The 18112-nt window shown below is 30.3% G+C and overlaps 1 protein-coding gene across 1 annotated transcript in view; it reads right to left on the reverse strand.

Annotated features, from left to right (window-relative positions):
* Positions 1 to 14158: 14158 nt before the first annotated feature.
* The window catches only part of LOC147068209 (QRFP-like peptide receptor), a 156471-nt gene continuing 152517 nt past the window's right edge, over positions 14159 to 18112 (reverse strand). Inside the window, exon 10 of the mRNA XM_085952625.1 lies at positions 14159 to 14389. Within this exon, the coding sequence (XP_085808751.1) occupies positions 14159 to 14389 (231 nt within the window). The remainder of the gene's footprint in view (positions 14390 to 18112) is intronic.

An 18112-nucleotide genomic window follows, 5' to 3' on the forward strand; every position in this document is an offset into this window, starting at 1 on the left:
TGACTTTGTGATTTGTCTTTCAATCAATAGTGAATACAGATTCAATATATTGTATAATCGTTAATATGTATTTATTGTCCTTGAAGATTTTGGGTAATTTACTAATTCTTCATCTTAATTCCACTTTGTTTATTTTTAACACTTACACTTTGATTTATCCACTCCCAAATTTTTTTGTTTGAATCAAGCATATTTTACGTTCAAAATCAACATTTCCATGCGACACCATCCGTTTTCGCAGTTGGAAACCGATCGGTCAAAAATAGTGCGTCGGTTTACTACTTAATTACATTTTAATACTTTACGGAGTAATCTATAAAATCTTCAAATTCCGTAAGAGTACATGGGCGCTTGATGATCTTTTGCCAATTTACATTCACAATGGATAAATATTAATAAAATTTTCAAACCTGATCTACTGATTTTTATGGAAATATTGAAACAAATTTAAATATAATTTTTAGACATAATCTAATATATTATTACTTAAAAATATTTAAAGGCCATTTAACAGCAAGCTGGTGATTACCTATTTATGTCATTATCATCAGCCTGGACTGATCCACTTCCGTGCTTTTCAATCCTATACATATTGCACTATTGCTATGTTTATTAAAATTGGGATAATATATACCTATTTATATCATTACTATCGTCAGCCTGGATCAATCCTTTGCTGGATGAAGGCCTGTTCATGTTGATTCCATTTCTAATTTTTTTTTTATCATATTTGGTCATTTAACATACTTATTTATGTCATCATTATCATCATTAGTCTGGATCAATCTACTGCTGTATGAAGGCGTCTGTAAGTTGATTCCATTTTTCTCGGTCCTATAAATTGCATTACTATATTCAACATCAACGTTTGCTATCAAGCAAGACAGTCGGCCATCGCCAGTTGGCTCGGTAGTATTATGTAACTATATATGCAAATTGGATAATAATACTGTGTATATTATAATTTATACAATATATGTTTTTGAGTTTTAATAACTTTTAATATCGTACCTAATTATTATTTAAATATTATGAAATATATTTATATTAAATTTATCCATCGCTTGCGCTATCATTTTTATAATTATAACTCCACTTTCATTAAGTTTTAATTATATTTTATTTCTGTCAAGCCTAATTACTGATTATAAATGAAATATTTGTATTGTTTTTATTACATAATTAAAATCTATTTTGATGAATTTGCATTTATATTCATGGGTATCAATGCTTCCTCTAAACTCAGGCTATGCTAAAAAAATCGCCACACAATTTTAGAACTGCCTTTTCATGTTTATTTATTGTTTATTAATTATGTGTTTCTTGTGTCAACTAATAAAATAGTTTATTAAATTAAAATATTTTTCAAGTTTCAGTCTATAATGTTATTACAAAATAAAATAAGATAATCACTTGGGAACATATCGTCGGTGTTTTGTAAAAAAGGCGAATTAACCAAAATGCTACTTAACAGGAGGAGGATTTTTAACTTTTGACATTTATTCGTTTTTTACCTGTCGATGATTATAAATATCTAACAAGTTTATAATAAAGCTTAGAAAAAATACTGTCATTATTATAGGTATTATTATATAATATTTTAAAAGGCCTAATATGTCACATTTGCTTTTTATTTCGTAATTTTAATTAATTTAATTTTAGTCGATTATCGTTTTTAAGTACTTTCCTGTGGAGATAAAAATTCGCCGTTTTTACACAACAAAGCTAGTGGGGTACATATTGTATTTTCATTAAAATCTTGATTTCGCCAAAATGGTTGATTCGCCCTTTTTACAAAACACCGACGATATTCTCATTTCTTCTATTATTGCTCAATTGTGTAGGAACTTATGTATTAAAGACATTTTTATTACTTACGATAAATTTATAAAGTGTACAATAATTTCATTTACTTGTGTGCCTTGTATTGATATTTTTTAAGTAGGTATACCCAGTTTGCAATATTAGTATGTCATAAAAAAGTTTATTTTAAAATACATCTAAGAGTTGTGAGTGAGATATAAAGTTTTGTCCATAAGAAGTATATTATTAAAATTATCATCTTACGTTGAATTGTATTGATAATTCCATGGGCTTCCTTTGCATATATGTATTGCATATAAAAATGTTCATAAGTCTAGGTACTATATTTATGTGCGTCAACTTAAATGAAAACTTGTAAATTGTATTGTATTTATATTTTGTTTTGTTATTGTTTTTTCCTTAGCTAATAAGGAAAAGTTAATAATTTTGATCCAACTTGGAGTCATTGAAGTCTTTGCTCAGAGATTAGAGCTATTAGTCCTTTAATCGGGGCGGGGAACACACAAAAGTGCCGGGTTATAAATTTTTTTGATGTATGTGATGATAATTTGCATCAGATTGTATATTTCAGCCTATCGTGGAGTAGAGGCTACTGAGTCGCATCGGCTATTGGTTCGAATCCCATTGGTTATGTAAAAATCACTTTGTTGCAAGAAATAATATAATATTATGTTTGTTAATTTTTTTTATTTATCGTAACTTCCCTACTTTGATTAAATATGTGAAAACTGTTTTTGTTCTATGACATTAATAATTCATAGTTTAAATTTTAAAAGTATTCAATTAAAAAAAATTTGCTGTTTTTCCAACTATCATGTCTTTACATCAAAAAAATAATTACAGAAAATCCAAACAAAAAATCACAAGCTCATTTTAATCCCAAAGAATTAAGGAAATGGCTAATGATAAAGATGACTTCTTAAAAGATTATTTCGGTCCTAAAATCTACTGCATAAAACATGCCGTCGTCAAGTCATGAAGTAATGAGATATCACGATTTCAAAATTCAACTTATTCAATCAAGCACACAACATAAAATTACAATCATACTTTTAATATTATACAATGTTATAAATACATGTTGTTTTCATCTCATTGAAAATGGCAGCAGCCTAATTTGACATAATATTTTTCACTAGCAGTATTACTAATCTAAGAGTATAATTACTGGATACTCAACTAATACATACATCCCTGCCTTTTATTTTTTCTTGTAATTCTTTAAGAATTCTTAGTTATCATAAGATGAATTTTGAAACTTGGTGCCTCCAATATTGTGTAGACAGTTTTTTTTTGTTTCGAGAAATAGATACACTTTCATGGTTCATCCTGTTGATATTACAGTATTTTTTTACAATCAGCTGCAACATTTGCCACATTGTTTTTTTTTGCTATTCAAATGTTTCTAGAGTTTGATTTTATATTCAATCTATTTTGCTATAATTGCTATTTCTATGGCACGATATGATTGTAATGAATGCAATATGGTATATTTACACATCTGATATTATTCAAGAGCCATAAAGTTAACAAAATAAAAGTTAAATTATTTTCAACAATAAAATGTGTATGCTAACAATTATTTTAGCGGATCCATCCATCCCATGAAGGATATTACCTATATTTTTTTGATGTGTTTTTAAAGCTATATTGGCGAATTTTGTTTCTTTCTATGAAACAACAAATAATAATATTATAAATAATATTAGTTTGTTTTAAAAACTGTCATTTTTATGGTAGTTTGTAGGTTTTATGGAAATAAAGAATTCTGTAAAATTATTTTATTTACAATTTTATTAGGTAGCCAATCCCGATCATAATAATATGTACCTACCTATAATACAATATTTATTTTGTAAGTGAATATTTTAGCAATACATACATAAAATTGTTTTGTGTTTAGGTATGATGTGATATGTTGCATACTATTGTTATTTCAGTCTTTGGAGTCCAACAAACACATTTTTATTTTCTTTCTTTAACTTCGCTATTATTTTAATTAAAAAAATGTGACAGTAGTAATGAATCCCATTTTTTTTTATGGAATTTCGTAATTTTATCAAATTTAGATCAATAAATTTAAAAAAAGACTAGATGTGGGAAATTTTGGTGCTTTGAAAAAAGATTCTATCAAAAATTGTATATACCATGTATTGAAAAACTATATTATTCTTATAATAAGATTATGATATTCTGCCTATTGCACAACATGTGATATTTGATAAAATAATAGTATATTAAAAACTATTAGATATAAGATAATATTTTTTCTGTAAATTGTACCTAAATAAAATATAGTTATTAATTACACGATGAATTTTTTTTTTTTTTTTTGAATAGCTCTTAATAAAGTACATAAATTACATATTATAGGATCTATTAAAAAAGATCGCTTTTATAGTTCAGCATTATACATGTGAAAGATACAGAAAAGCACAATATAAAAATACAACTAACGAGATCACATTTTTATACAATACCATGATGCGTTAGATATAATTTACTAATATCTAGTTATACTGATTTATGTAAATAAAATTGAAATGAATTATTGTAATTGGTTTAAATTAATAACAATCATGATTCTTAAATCCTTAAATGCATGGTGGTGCCTTTTTGGCAACAAACTGTGATTCATTATATTTTCAGTGAATAAAATTTTATTTAAAAATTGGCAGTTCTCTGCAGCGGACAAAATGTGCTTACAAAACGGTTTTAGTCGTTTATAGGTGTCGCTATCAGTTTATAATAATATAAAACATTATATTTGATTGATTATTATTATGACAAATGTACTGAAAATGCGACCACTGGTAACGTATAATTATATTAAAAACCATAAAATCACCAGGAAAAAGATGTTGATAAATTTAATCTCAAGGCATGTATCTACAGTTAATATTCCATTGTATTTAGTCGGTGCTGTATTTCACTGACTTTTATCCGTTTTATTTTCAACTTCAAAAAATATATAGGGTTAATATTATTATAGCGGGTGAACCCAAAATGAAATAATTATAAACAATGTGACCAGTTGCTGGTAATATGGAAAAAAGTTCTAAATAATATGAACATAATATATTATTATTATGTACATAAGGGAATGTATTTGAATGAAATTTTACAAATAAGCTGTTATACTGATGACAAAGTTTATTATTTCATTATACATTCAAAATAAATTACATGTCACATTTTAGTAAAAATATATCAACATTAAATACCTACTCTTCTAAGCGTAATATTCAAACAACATGCTTGAATTATTTACAGTTGGTATAGCAGACTAGGTAACTAAATATAAAAATGAATAATATTATATTCCTCTTATAATAATAGCATCAGACCTTTTCATTAAATAATTATAAGTGAACAATACTTCAATTTCACAAGGTGATGAATGATTACTATGGCAGACTAGGATAATACAAGTAGGTATTTATAGCTAAGTTCATTTTTATTATTTAGATCATTATGACAAAGACTAGGTTTTATGAACACAAAACAGATTCAATATTTCACCACGCTTTAAACTTAATTTTTATATCCATACCTATGCAAATAGTTAAAATGAATAAAAAAAACTGTTGTTAGTTTGTCTAAAATACTGTAAAAATAATTGACTATTATACGTAACACAATTTCACAGAGAAAAATAATATACTAAAACTGTAATTTTAAATTTCCTCATTACATTAATAGTACCTATGTAGTTGTAGATAGTTGCCTGCTAGGTCACACTCACAACATAATTGCAACGATATACGAGGGTGGGTCAATAATTCCTTAGAAAAAAGCATTAAAACAGTTTTTTTTTTTTTTTTTTATTTCTCAACATAATCTCCTTGGAGCTCAATACACTTGGTTAGACGTTTCTCAATTTTTTTTAAACCGTCAGAAAAATAAGTTTTCGGAAGGTCCTCAAAATAAGCATTTGTCCGATCGATGACTTCTTCACTTGAAAAAAAACGTTGTCCACTTAGCCATTTTTTTAAGTTTGGGAAAAGGAAAAAGTCACTGGGGGCTAAATCTGGCGAATACGGTGGGTGGTCGACCAATTCGAACTTCAATTCTTCAATTTTAGCCATTGATCGTAAACATGTGTGAACACGGGCATTGTCCTGATGAAAGAGGATTTTTTTCCTGTTTAAATGAGGCCGTTTTTCTTCAATTTTGTTTTTTAGCTGGTCCAATAAAGATGCATAATAATCCCCTGTTATTGTTTTTCCTTTTTCCAAATAGTCAACGAAAATAATTCCACGTGCATCCCAAAATACAGTAGCCATAACCTTACCAGCTGATTTGACTGCTGACTGCTTTGACTGTTCTTTCGTCTCGGGAGTATAGTGGTGTATCCATGTTTCATCTACAGTCACAAAGCGATGAAAAAATTCATCCGGATTGCGTTGCATGAGCGACAACAGGGCTTTAGAGGCCACCACCCTATTGCGTTTATTGTCGACTGTGAGCAAACGCGGCACCCATCCTGCAGAATTTTTTTTCATGCCCAATTTGTCATGTAAAATAGAAATGACGCTACCTTTTGAGATCCCTGTAACCTCAATTATCTCACTCAACTTTAATCTTCGGTCACTTAACACCATATCGTGGATTTTATTGATCATTTCTGGTGTAGTCACCTCTACAGGACGTCCTGAGCGTGGTTCATCCTTTGTTGATGTACGACCACGTTTAAATTCATTTAACCAGATATAAATAGTTGCAAGTGAAGGAGCAGATGTGCCGTGAACTAAATCCAACTCATTTTTTATTTCCTTTGTTGTTAACCCTTTTATATTAAAATGTTTAATAACAGCTCTAAACTCAATTTTCTGCATTTTTGTAAACAAGCAATTTTTTTTTTTAAATGTACGAGAAACAACAACCCGACCAATCTGATTGAAACTTCGCAGCATACTGAATCGGTAGTGCCGCTGCATGAAAACAAACCGCTTACAGTACTAGTCGCGCCACCTGTCGGCTTTTCTAAGGACTTATTGACCCACCCTCGTAGTATAGTAGTTTTGCTGCCTTTACTGACTGAGTGTTGACATATTGATAATGTTAGCAGAATTGATGGTTTAGTCCTTATATTACGTCAAGCCCTAAGATGGGGGAGGGGTTTGATGTAGGGATGCATAATATTTGTCACGATAAGAGGGTTGTAGAAACTGTGACGTTACAAAACCAACAAAATAAGATGTATAACCTCACTTTCTTCTGACAATAAAATATGTCGTGAGAACACAACAAGGAAATCCATAGTTTTCAATGATTTTTTTACTGCGAGGGGGAGTTAAAATGTGACATAATTTAGACAGGAGAGTAAAATATTTTGTGACGAAGTGTGAGAGGTTCAAATATACTGAAAAGCATCTGACGTCATTTACAGAAGGATTAGAACTGTAATAAATTAGGTACCACCCAAAAAGACGTCGAAAACACTGACAGAATTATTTGTTATAACGGACCACATGATAGACACCAATATAAAATAAATAGCTTAAAAGTTTTACCCAGACGTTCGTGAAAAAAATTAGGCATGTAAAAAAGGACAAAAAATCTCATTACATTTAACCATGTCATACGGAGATTTTCGCTTCCTCAAGCGATCAGATAAACGGAATGGACATTTTTCGGTCCAAGAAATCGAAGCATCTGGGTGACTTTATTTCGCTGATCTATTTTGAACCTATACATCACTGTCACAGTTGGTGATGGATTCGGAAAAAAGGATTTAGCTACGAGGTGATACGACCATGAAAATTTATAGTATAATATACATCCTTATAGTGTACCTCTTGTTTTTCCTGTTTTCTCTATTAGATTTTTTTTCAATTCGTCTTCAATTCCAAGCAGTGGCGTATCTACATCATCGTAATATTATGCAAAGCATTGGGGCCCGGCCGCACGAGAGCACCTAAACCTCAGTACGATAAGTTGTTAATGAAATTTATGTTTTACAGTTATATCTACTGTTCACAAAATATTGTTTCAAAATAAATCGCACGGAAATAATATGTAACCGGTTAATTCTGATACACGTAGTTAGTAATAATTATGAATTCTTGAAAGACATTGGATAAATTTCATAAAGTTTCAGTGGGAACGTTTTATTTTATAATATCAATCGTGGGTCCGAATTTGAACTATGTATCGGTAACATTAAAAAAAAAAACAATGAAGACAAAAATATTTAAAAGTACGCGAGCATAATAGGAATATATTTTGTATCTATCATAAAATATACATATTATAACTAGCAACATACATACGATGGAAAATTATGTTTTATTTAGAGAGCCCCCCTCTTTCAAGATTTTTGCACACGGGCCTGATAGTTCTAACCACCTGCGACACCGATTTTAACGTTAAGAAAATTAAAATGGTAGAAATATTATGCTTATTCACTTATACCTAGGTACTATTCTTACATACTATTTACACAGAGCAACACTGTTGTTATAGTGTTATAGAAGTTGAAAGGTAGAATTGTAAAGACACATTTGCAACTTTACAGGATAAGAAAATAAAATAATATTTCTATTAGTTACACTTACACCTAGGGACGTAATATTGAAAGAAAAGGTATTGACACTTGGTATCGGTATCGTATCGGAGTATCTGCCAAGGTTCAAGAAGTACCGATACTCGCAAGTATCGGTATAAAAAATGATGTTTGTCCGCGAAGAAAGTATAGATACTTTTTTGACGTCCCCGCTTTCACCTATTTTGTATATTTCACTAACGCGTTTGACCACATAAATATAAAATAATCAATTTTCTCCAACTTATACGTAGCCCAATGGGCATCACCAATAACAAGATAGTAATAGAAGATAAAAATATATAAATATAGTACCTAGTTATTGTTAGTTAAAATTATGCGTAGGTAGTCGTTGTGAAACGTACCTAGACATAATATAAAAAAAGATAAAGGAATACAAAGAAAAATATATTAACACGATAATATAAATTTGCTGTCCCTTGGAGGTATATTATTATCGTCAAAAGAAATTGCAGCGTCCAAAAAAATAATATTAATAACATCCTTCAAAAATTTCGCAGTAACCCGCATCTGTCACTTTAATAAGGCGACATGAATGAAGGGGTTACGCATTATTATTTTTTTATTATAAAATTTCTAACAGAGTTCCAGATTTTCATTTAAAATAATAATACTTGTGTTATTGTAACCGACTGTGCCTTTATTAAATTTAATAATAGGTAATATGCTGGTTATTGTTATATTAATTATCTATTATTATATTAATTATTGGCGTATTGAGATTATACATAAAACTATTGTTTTTGCTAAATGATATAAGGCAGCGATTTCCAAACTGGAGGCGCGGAGTGTTGCAAAGGAAGGCGCGAAAAGATTAACACAATTAATATAGCCACAGTTTTGCAGTTAGCAAATGCATAGTTTATAAAACAGCCGCTAGTTATAAACTACATAAAAACAGTCATATAAAAGGTTGATTAACAAAAGGTTATTGTCAATCCTGTCTTAAAATATGGAGACTAATGTTATAATACCTCACTTATATACTATTGTGAAGCGCGCTGGCTATCTCGTGAAAAAATTAAATAAAAGGGTCAAATCATAATATTGAAATTTGAAGCAAATTTGTTTAGGAACGAAAATTTTTGTCTATTTTTTTGAAATTTTTAAAAAAATTGATTGAATAAATCAATGCAAGGACCACCAATGCAATCATTGATTTAAAAAGACAAAGTGAAGGCATTCATAAAAATTGGAGCTTTGGAAATCAAAATTACAAAAAAATAAGTTCGCCATGTTTCCACTTTTAAACGATTTCTGCGCCAGATTGCAGCAAACAAAAATCTATTTACTGAGTTAATGCACTTTTTACATTATTTTAGTAATAGTAAAAAAAAGTCGTCTTGAGGGCTTTTAAATATATTAAATATGTGGTTGTATGTTGCAATTTGATGTCATACATATTATACGATGATTGATATACTTAAATCATAACTGCCGTGTAATTTAGGAAACTGGAAAGGATTGACTACTATTAAAATTGATTATGCTAATAAACAAGCACATTGATCGCATGAAAAACAAATTAATTTAAAAATTAACACAGTATAAATAGTAAAACCTTGTTTATTTTTATATTTTTTTCCCTTTCGGCCTTCTAGCTTTCGCTAGTTATAAACTATAAAAATAATGTTGAAATTTGGGGCAATTTTGTTTAAGAATGATAATTTTGTTGTTAAACTTGTCTACTTGGTTGAAATAAAAAAAAAATGAGTGAATAAATCAATGCAAGGATCATTTATGCATTCACTGATTTAAAAAGACAAAGTGAAGGCATTCATAAAAAATTGGAGCTTTGGAAATCAAAATTACAAAAAAAAAATAAGTTCGCCGTGTTTCCACTTTTAAATGATTTTTGCGCCATATATATTGAAGCAAACCAAAATCTATATTTACTGAGTTCTTGGTCAGTATGCTAATGCACTTTTCACATTATTTTATTAATAGGAAAAAAAAGTCTGATTTGTTTCAGGGCTATTCAATATTTTAAATATGTGGTTGTGCGTTGCAATTTGATGTGATACCAATATAATTGATATACTTAAGTGATAACGCCCGTGTATAATTTATGAAACACTACATTAGAGCACCACACAGCCCTTAACCTCAGTGATAGGTAAGTGGGCCCGCCAAAGATCCTGGCCTGGGAGCCCGCTTCAGGGTGTGGGGCCCATGATAGAATCCATTTGTCAATGAACGATGATGAATTTGGATTGACTATTATTGAAATTGATTGTGCTAATAAACAAGCACATTCGTCGCATGAAAAATAAATTAATTTAAAAATGAATATACTCGTAATATAAGTAGTAAAACCTTGTTTATTTTTATATATTTTTTTTCATTTTTGTATTAGTACATTGTTGACTATTTAAAAAGGTGTCTGTATTATTTAATGAAATAAAGGGGGGAGGCGCCAAGATTAGATTTTTTTTAAAGGGAGGCGTGGTAACATAAAGTTTGGAAACCACTGATATAAGGTACCTACTACATAATAATATCCCAGATAATTGACTATTTAGGATCTGACTTAGTATGAGTGCTTTTCTGTCATGTAACGCGGTGGAACGGCACTTTTTTTCACGGTATTTTTAATGTTTCAAAAGCAATTAGACGCAACAGTGTTTGCGCTTAAGTACATAATTATTATTAGTACATAATATTTATGTAATTCCTAAATAGTTTATACCATGTTGAAAGAGTCAATTGAGAAAAGGATGCTAGATAACAAAGTTGTTGAGTTTACACTTTGGGCTCGCGTACTTAACCAAAAATATTGGCCTGCAGATATTGATAATCAGTTGACATCTAGAGAGATGAAAATGAGAAACATGTCAATCAGACTACGACACAACTAGACATTCTCGAAAAAATATATCCTGAAAAATTATTGTGTTTGATATATGCTCTAAAATCTATTACTATCTTTTCAAGTGAATGTGAACACGGGTTTTCGCAAATTAATCTAATAAGAGCGTTGAAGACCAAAACCGTTTCAAAATACGTTGATCAGTGGTTACTCAGAGGAAGACATTAGGTCATAGACACTAACACTAAGAAAAGGAATTGAGATGATTTGCCAGACGAGAATAATTGAACAAAACTTTGGAAATCACTATAAAATTTTATTAAAAAATGTTATTTTTGCAATTTTATTTTTTAAAACTTACTTCATATTGGTTTGTTTGTTTATTATATTTTTGTCATGTCTAAAATAAAAAAAAAAATTAAGTTTTTATGCGCTTCGTGGCATAGGAAAAACTGTTTTAATTTCATTTAAATGATATTTGTTTATAATTTTCTTTTGTAAAAAGCTTCACGATAGTAAAAAAAGCCCTGAGATAATAAGTAATGGGCGCAGTGGCGTAGACAGAAATATTGGATTCTATGTAAAAATAGGGCAAGTTCACGTTGGTAATAATTATTAGTAACACTAGAACTCTTATTGACAATGAAGTGAATTTATTTATGGGTTCATTTTAATGCGTGCTTAATATGGATTGAAAGAATACTGGCGTGTATAAATAGAAAATGGTATGGGAGGGCATCCATTTCGAAAAAAATATCTGTAATTATTTATCATTGATTTTTTTAAGGCGGCGGGAGAAGGTTACAAAATCTAACAGATGCCATTAAGTTCTGTATTACCCGTCCACCGCTAATTGCTTCTCTTCGCTTTAACTGCGGACTCTGGCAATTGTTCGGGTACATTCCTCATACCCAGACACTCCGAACGTTGAGTCTAGTGATGAACACCTAGCCTGTAGCTATGACTACTCGTGCTCACTTAAGAGTTATTGCGACCTATCGCATCCCTTGTGGTTATCGAGTACGCGTGGCCCAACAGTCCATTTGTGTCCGCGCTGTATTGTCTTTTGGACACACCGCGTCAGAATATGAAAGCAAACATTGAATGCCCTAGATTGTGGCACCAAGTCTTCCACGGACACAGGCCTTTGTATCGTACAATGCCGAGAGTAGTGGGCCAACCAGTTCGATAGCCAAATTATCCGGGTCACGATCCTCAGTCACGAGGTTCTGACGAAGAAGGTGTACTATTCAATTCATCTAAAAATCTAAATAATTGGTATTTTTTTTTGTTTGGGGGGCATCTGGAGCCGAAACAGATTCATGTTATGGTTATCAAGAATTTATTATTGCATGTTGGCAAAATAGAACATTTCAGATTTTTGGACATTTTATTTTTAATCTTTATCTTTGTGCGCGATATTATTACTTATGTCATTAATTTATTAAAATAAAATTACAGAGTGATATATGGACTGCTTGTCTAGCAGTTTGCCTGTGCTTTGAATACTTCTGCAATGAGATGGAATGGACGAATCCAACGTGGAAAGCTGAATACATTGCGATTCATATAATTTTTATACTAGTTTAAAGTAGTTAACCTTAAAGTTTAATAATAAATACTTACCTACATAATATTATATATGTGCACGGTTAGAGTCTTATAATTTTAGTGCCTCCCTTTTCACTGTTTCTTGAGGGCTTAATTTTAATATTATCAATACTATCGTTAAATTGTATTTTACAATAATACTATTTACATTCTTATAAATGAGACATTCTTTGTTTAGCTTGCGTTGAGTACCTTAAGAGGAAGCGCATTAAAACTGTAGATTTACTGGAGGCATTTAGCGAGAAAATACGAAAGATAAAACTTCATACATTTTACTGATAAATTATATTTTAAAGTGTTTTAAGCAAGCAACTTACAATTAAAAAAACTGTTATGAAATGAACACATATTATTGTCATAAAAATGTAATTTAATAAGTTCTCTAAAATTAATCATGGTTGTAATGTATTTTTTTAATTTAAAAAAGTCGCACGTTGAAAATAAAACTGTGTACAACTTTTAAAATTATTTTTATCTAAGTATATCGAATTGAATGATCAAAATTTGTGGAGGTTGTATTAACAGATTTCTGTTTTTGCGAGAAATGTATGTTCGCAACTTGCTATGTTATTGCTTGCTTGTTTGCTATGGTCCACTGTTAGGTTAAAACACATATAGAAAAATAACATGTGAATTTGCCAGACTCGCGATTCGAACCAGGTACCTACGCGGTAGCCGCTCGGCTATCGTGGGATAATACTGTATTTAAATTGCATCTTTCGTATTCTATCACTTGAGACCCCTAGATACATTACACTCTCTCTTAACACAGCGAAATTGACAAAAAATAAAAGTACAGCCTACTTTTAGCCGTTTAATTTTTATCTGATAACCTGCAAAAGGGTTTAATTAGTAAAATAAACGTGTAAAACAATATGCCATCTTTATAAAAATACTAATAAACATGTATAAAAAGGGAGCTTATTATTTCCGCCACAAGGCGGAAAATATGGAGGTATCTTAACGTATTTTTTATACGAGCATTGGACTTTAGCTATTCGCTCTAATGTGGCCATGTCCTGAATTATAAATATTGATTGAGGAACATCACAAGTATCATACATAATATTATATGAATTTCACAAATTCACGTGATTTTAGGGGCGAGGTGCCAAAAAATGAGAAAATATTCTGTACGTTGGCCTCATATGTAGATAGTATTTACCTATATCTTACATAAAAATAAATGTACATGGTCGAAGTTTTGGTTCTTAAACTGTTGCGTTGTGGCTACAAAAGCGAGTAGTCGTAAAATATATTTGCAGTACTTTGTTAATCGATGCTTTAATCTTAATCCACTGCTCAGTCCTTGCTGCTAATCACCAGGCTTTGCATCTTGTTCTCGTTTATATGTACTCCGGGTCGGAGTGCCTGGGCGATATGTCGTGGACGGCGCAGGATCCCGCAAGCCCGCAGGCCGCTGGGGAGGGTCGCCGACCTGTCCTTGGGTTTATGGAGGTCCCCTGGCCCACCACAGGGCCCACCACAGGCCCCCCGCTCGCCCAATGCAATCGCCGGGACACTCGCGCCCCGGAAGTTGTCAATTGCGTGCCCCCGTTTCGTTTTAAACTGTGCATCTGAAAATAAAAATATTAATAAATATTTGGCAATATTTTTTTATACATTCTCGTACATGGTTATAGCATTAATTTCCTTCGAAAAGTCACCTACTTCAAAATGTATGGTTAAATTATATACTTATATACTTTTAAGTTTATATACTTATAGATAATGGTAAATTATAGAGTTTTGGTTAAAATTAAAATAATTTTCTTTAATACTTATATGTAATGTATTTCTTAACAAAATTTCTTAAAAATCTTTCTTAAAAAAACAAAAATCACTCGTTCGTAAATTGTATTCTGGCCCTTATGTCTTTCTACACAACCAGGAATCGGAATGTATTTTTTCTCACTTTTTGGACACATGTCATAATGAGATCCGTATATAATTTTAAAAATCAAATCGACAATGTTTCTCAATAATATTCATGATTTATGATGATCACTACTATTTTGTGATTACGAAAAAATATATGTTCCCAGTAGGTAGTCTGAGGTGTTTTAAAATTATATAGGTATGTTATATATTATAATTAAACTATCTTACTAGAATGATTTAATAAACATGCAGTAAAATAGCACACATTATATGAACATGTTATGTAGTCTGTTCAAAGTTAATGATATTAATAAATAATTACAAGGTAAACAGAACTTTTTATATACAACGTTTTTAAATTTTCTGTTGAATCATATAAACTTGACTTGACTAGCTTAAACGATCAAAAAAATTTGTACTTGATAGAAATACTAAATAAATATAGAATACTGAAATGTCATTTTGACATTTCATATTGATTTCCATAGTAACGCATGTATATATTAATAATTTAGTTGCCAATAATAGTGTTTTACTTTTTACGGATTTCTTCCGAAATAACTTTTCATACAAAACAGAATTAACTAAAAATGAATTCAATTCTACTTAAAGATAACTAAAAGTATTAGAAGAATGCATTGGCATCGTGTTCTAATATATTATTCTAAAAGTTTCAAATGTCTAGCTAGTCGGGAAGTTAGTTAAAATCGATTGTAAGATTTGTACTGGATAAACAACCACCGGAAAAACAAGAATACGACCTAATAAAAAAATAAAAGGTACATAACTGTCGTCATTATTTTTAATAATTTTCGTGATTTATAGTGATGGAAGAGAAAATATTTTATAAAATATGAGCACTACTCCCTCTACATAATAATAACTGGGTAATATTTTTCAAAAAATGTTAGAAGTGACTTTTCGTAGTAAGTTAAGAATGATTGTGACCATTCATCAGAAAATGCCTAATAAATATATCAATATAATAATATGTAACCAAATATAAACTTTATAAGACAGTCTTGTTTTCGTTATCATTATTATAATCATCTACCATCAAAGCCACGCAATAAACGACATTACTTTCATTGTCACAATAAATCATTTTAACTAATTTATTTTCAAATAATACAACCAAAGAGCCGTATTCGCTTATAAAATGAAGTATTTTTTTAAAATTATAATTAGGATACAGTATGATATTGTCAAATAATTATTAGGTATCATGATATTTTAAGTATATTAATTTGAAATGGTACATAATGCTCATAGTTTCTTATTTTACCATCCAGTGACTATAAATATTATTAATTGCAGTCTATTTATATAATATAAAAAGATGTAAAAACAAATATACAATTCAATTTGCTATCTCATGCGATTAATTTGGTTGTCTCTTAGAAATGAAAGCGACGGGATTAGCTTGTATGAACCATTGTAGTATATTTGAAATCGTAGCGCCTCTACAAACCGTAGAGGCTTTACATCTACGGCAAAATATTAATTTACTCCGAGCTATTTTGAAAGTTGCATTTTGCAGCACTGCGGTCACCCAGCATGCTATCAATTCGGTTGTATTTTCAGAAGTAGCAGTAGAATAGGAGCTATTATATTATAAAACCATGAAAACACTTGATACACGAGAGAAAACAATTTTCGCGTTGAATATCTCTAGCGTGGATCGTGTAGCCATTGCATGCAGCTACTTGCTGCATATTATATTGTGTCTTCGTAAAATATCTAGAAAACTGCACTGCCTACAAAATGTTTGACGTCATATTCGTAGACTTTTCTGAAAACGTTGGATGATAGAATACTGTACTGTGTACTGCAACTAAAATTCGTCAACATATAACTTTCAGAATAACGGCATCGTCTTGTGAATAAATATTTATCGAAAACAGTGGTTTTCAGATTGTATAGAGATATGGATTTGTAGGTATTATATAGAATAGAAAAATATATAAAAACAGGTTTTCAAAAAAAACCAGAAAATAAAGTCACTGAATCGATAAATACGACTTAAATCGAAAGAATATCCAAAGGATTTTTGATATAAGCTAATGATTAACCATTAACCCTCCCATTTCACATTTATTAAGAAATTCATGTAAGCAAAGATGTTGACGAAATTATTTTTCAATTAATATTAACCCTAAATATTTGAAAATTAAAGTATTTTTTTTATTAAGGTAATTTTTAACCAAATATTTTTTAATAATATGAACTTATATATCATTGAAGTTAATGGCCCCACCAAACCACAGTCACCCCGTATCATATCTGTCTTAATCACGCGTACTACAGGATCCTACGTTTGATGTGAAGCATCAGCATTTTGTAAGATTGTGAATGTATCAGTGAAGCTATTCTATATACAAGGCGGCTATCGACGGTAGTTTATCATATTTATGTATTGAGAGATCAATTGTTACAATAAGTTAACCGTATAAACTGTCAAAGAATGCTATGTTTTAACAGCCCCTCTCTTGGCTGTGTTAACTTTTAGAGCGAGATAGACAGATTTGACATTTTAGAGTGTTTAGACGGTTGTAACAATTAACCGCCTCAATACATCAATATGATAAAATAAAAATATTTGTCATTTTAGTCGCCTTGTGTATAGAATAGACCCACAGGAGTAGTCAACCAAGACTGAAGTCACCACAAACTCATATGTGATCTAACTAGGTTTAAAGATTTTGGAGTGGAGAGAGGACCACGGAAAACAGACAGAAATTAAATTTGAACATCCTATTAACCAAACTAAATAATAATTTACATGAAAAGTCATGAAAATCTAAAAATAATAGTACTTACGTAAGTAAATAACTAGCAGAACAGACCGCTACTCTTTTCATAGATACCAATTCAATCGTACTAAAATCGTTTTGGAATTCCAGTCTCATTTTGTAGTCTGTAGTACAACAAGTGCATATAATTTTAGGTATATTAGATATTCTTTCAATGTTCGTATTAACATATTGAAATACTTTGCTTATGACTTCTAAAGTAAAATAATAAATAAAATCAATGCACGTCTCCATACATTTTCTAGTATACATTTTCTATTCACCATTTTTTATATAACTAATACGGGATGGCACAACAACTGCATAATGGAATTCAAGTTCACGAATTTAATAATGCGCCAGAAAAAACGCAAGCTGAACTTATTTTCATATAAATAACTAAATTACTTTCGTGTCAAAAATGCTTCTATTAAATTTAAGCCGCGCTCAAAATAAAAACAAGTGGATTTTTGTGACCGTCTTAAGATATTATCGTCATGAACTTGAACATCATTTAATCAGTGTGTGCTATGGTTATAATTTAATATGTTGTCTCAGGCGTTTCAGGTGACCCCATCAGTGTGAGCCTCATTTGTAATTCCTTTATTTAATTTTGATGTAGACAGT

The sequence above is a fragment of the Rhyacophila brunnea genome, unplaced genomic scaffold (assembly GCF_057557595.1).
Source record: "Rhyacophila brunnea isolate RB1 unplaced genomic scaffold, BYU_Rbru_1.0 scaffold_3, whole genome shotgun sequence".
NCBI classification, from domain to species: domain Eukaryota; kingdom Metazoa; phylum Arthropoda; class Insecta; order Trichoptera; family Rhyacophilidae; genus Rhyacophila; species Rhyacophila brunnea.